Source organism: Arachis duranensis, chromosome 4 (assembly GCF_000817695.3).
Source record: "Arachis duranensis cultivar V14167 chromosome 4, aradu.V14167.gnm2.J7QH, whole genome shotgun sequence".
Lineage (NCBI taxonomy): Eukaryota > Viridiplantae > Streptophyta > Magnoliopsida > Fabales > Fabaceae > Arachis > Arachis duranensis.
This window is the reverse complement of record NC_029775.3, coordinates 95862211-95865279: the sequence shown is the minus strand read 5'-3', so window position 1 is coordinate 95865279 and position 3069 is coordinate 95862211. Positions and strand designations below refer to the sequence as shown.

The window sequence follows — 3069 nt, the reverse complement described above, 5'->3', positions numbered from 1 at the left end:
TATTTAATAGTTATTTTTATTGGTTGTGGTTGTGGATACATGTTACTGGTTATTTGGTAATGAATGTTTGAGTTGATAAATTTAATTTGTTAATTAATTAATATTATGTTTGTGTTTAGGGTTCTCGAATGTTGCAATGTGACCACTACATGCCGCCGAAACGGTAAGTGGAGGGGTATTTATGGGACACCGGTTTTTATCATGTTTCACAGATTGGAGTTGTCCAATGTCAGTCGGCATTAGTTAATGCTCTGGTCGAGAGATGGCACCCTGAGATGCACACGTTCCACTTTCCAGTTGGTGAGGGTGCTGTGACACTAGAGGATGCGGCGTTAATTCTTGGTCTTCTGACAAATGGTTTGCTAGTTACGGGACCGACACTGAGCAGTTATGAGGCTTTAGAGGCTGAATGCTTGGATTAGTTTGGTGTTGCACCTTTGAAGGCAGACTGCAGGGGAAGTTTCATCAAGTTGGTTTGGTTTCGAGCATTGAAAGATCGATTAGTGTTGTTTGATGATATCCAGATTCAGAGATACGTGAAGTGCCACATAATGTTATTGTTTGGAACCCTTATGTTTGGAGATAAGTCTGCACCAGGGGTGCACTGAAAGTTTCTGCCGTTACTCCGTAACTTTGCCGGGATCATACAGTTCAGTTGGGGATCAGCCTGCCTGGCACACCCGTATAGATCGTTGTGTAGAGCAACTCGTGTCGACTGTAAAGAGATTGATGGTCCGCTGACACTGTTGCTTGCCTGGGCTTGGATCCGTCTACCATTCATTGCACCGATTCTAAGCAATCCTCGAATCTTTCCGATTGCAAATAGGTAAATTTAATTACTAAACGCTTTGAAATAGTGTATTTTAAATTGTATTTATAAATATAAGTTAACGAATCACTTAATGTCAGGTGGCATAACTGGAACGTGAGAATCGGCCTTACAGATATCGTACCCTTGAGAACTATAGGAGAGATCTGGATGTTCTTCAAGAAGGACAGGTTTGTTGTAATAAATAAGTAGTTCTTTTCATTTATCCGTGATATTATTCTGTGTGTAATCCTCGGTTACTTGCATAATGTGTGCAATTTGTTTGGGAGCCTGATGCAATTGGAAGGACCGATCCGGACGTGATTCCTCCTGACATCCGTCAGCATTCTGCTATTTGGAGTGCCACAGTGCCACTTATATCTTTTGAATGTATTGAGTGGCATGCATCTAATAGACTGAGGAGGCAATTTGGCTTGACTCAGGGCGTTCCTAATCAGGAGCAAGACCTAGGTGAAGCACACGGCAAAGTTCTGATAAGTCCGAAGAATCAAGATTGGTCTGGAACCCACTCATTCTGGGTTATGCATTGGATGAACCGGTATATTCATGTTCTTGTCGAGCACACAGTGCCCTCACAGCATCAGGCAGATATCTACTTGCATTGGTACCGAGGTACATATGGTGACCACTTGCATCTGTCACAGATCGAACCGCAAGAGAATCAACACAGTGATCCTATGCATAATCAGGAGAACCAACAAGTACAATTACCGCCACCACCATCGCCACCGCAACCACCACCGCCCCCTCATAAACACAGGCACAACAAGAGCCTGAGCAGTTCACTCCATACATTCCTGACACGCATTCTGCGGATTACTTGACTCCACCAGTATATCAGCAGTACTGGAGTGTCCCGCACCAAGAATCAGGTGAACAGGATTCGTTAGCCAGCTACTTGGTTTCATGGCTCCTATGCCAGGTTACTCATATCCATCTTATAGAGTCATTCCCACCAACCAGATGGCCCAACCGAGTGGGATTGCTCCAGGTAGATTGTCATTGGATACGAGACCTCGACAGCTCACTTTGTCTGGTACTTTCAGAGGTAGACTTTCTGTTGACTCTAGTATGAGTGATGATGCCACGAGGGGTATCATATAGAGCAGAACTGATCGTCGTGTTCCGATGAATCTCATTCTAGAGAGCTACCAGCCAGTTGATGAGGACAATGATGACTTTCTGGTTGACCATCCAGATGGGGATGAGGTTGCAGATGAGGATGATGATGAGGACGACGATGAGGATGAGGCGGATGGTGAGGATGATGATGATGGGGGTGATGGTCCGGATGATGCTTCAGTGCCTACTGTAGGTAAAACAATTTGTTGGTTAGACTGGTTTGATTTTATTTGATTAGTCGGATATGGAATTAGTTGTGTTAATAATATTTGATCATAGTATTTGATTATTGAGTTAATTAGTCATGGATTATTTGAGTTGATTATTGAATTAGTTGTTTGTTGACATAATTGGTTATTGATTATTTGAGTTGATTAGTTGATTTGATTAGTTGGTTATCGAATGTTTTCATAGGTACAACCACTAGCGAAAAAGAAAAAGGATACAACCTTAGAGCTGACCCCCCTCGGCAGAGTGCTAGTCGGTATACCCTATCCACTTTTAAAAAGGTTGCAAAGAAATGCAAGAAATTAGTCAAAGATGTAAAATGGGCGATGAGAAAATGATGTTGGACTTACTTATGTATCTTGTCGTGGACTTATTTATATAGCATGTGTTGGACTTATTTATGTATCATGTCTTGGACTTATTTATGTAGAATGTGTTGGACTTATTCATGGAACTGGTTCAATTTTGGAGAATGTTTGAGATTTGGAAATGGTTGAGAACAGGTTTGAGAAATATTTGGATGGGACCCGAATAGGGTGGCAAAGTCCGAGTTTTAGAAGAGATGCTGTCGAAATTTTTTAAAATTGAAAGTTTTGTTTGAAGTAAATATTTAAAAAGATTTGGTTTTAAACATGATATATTTTGAGATTGATTTATTTAAAAGAAGGAACTATGTCTTGAATTGGAATTGTTAATCACGTCATACAATAATGTCACGTACGAAAGTCATACAATATATAAAATATTCAAAGTCATACACTAAATCGAGTGACCGATATGGCCGGAGCTCTAATGGAAAACGTACTTGTCAAAACCAAACTGGTGATCGAACCGGTCAGATCACTGGTTTAACCGATTTACCCGGTTCTATGTAATTTAAAAATAAAGCA

General features: G+C 40.9%; 1 protein-coding gene across 1 annotated transcript; it reads left to right on the top strand.

Annotated features, from left to right (window-relative positions):
• The first annotated feature begins 1735 nt into the window (after positions 1–1735).
• Positions 1736–2517, top strand: LOC107485007 (uncharacterized). Its single transcript, XM_016105546.1, has 3 exons — positions 1736–1865; positions 1974–2144; positions 2366–2517. The coding sequence occupies exons 1-3, from the start codon at positions 1736–1738 to the stop codon at positions 2515–2517; spliced, it is 453 nt and encodes a 150-aa protein (XP_015961032.1).
• Positions 2518–3069: the final 552 nt, after the last annotated feature.

What these genes read in the sequence shown, in the direction of transcription:
- LOC107485007 (XM_016105546.1), top strand. Translation starts at nt 1,736, where the DNA reads ATGGCTCCTATGCCAGGTTACTCATATCCATCTTATAGAGTCATTCCC. An exon ending in TCGACAGCTCACTTTGTCTG is followed by an intron (nt 1,866 to 1,973) that starts GTACTTTCAGAG and finishes ATCTCATTCTAG; the next exon opens with AGAGCTACCAGCCAGTTGAT. An exon ending in TGCTTCAGTGCCTACTGTAG is followed by an intron (nt 2,145 to 2,365) that starts GTAAAACAATTT and finishes ATGTTTTCATAG; the next exon opens with GTACAACCACTAGCGAAAAA.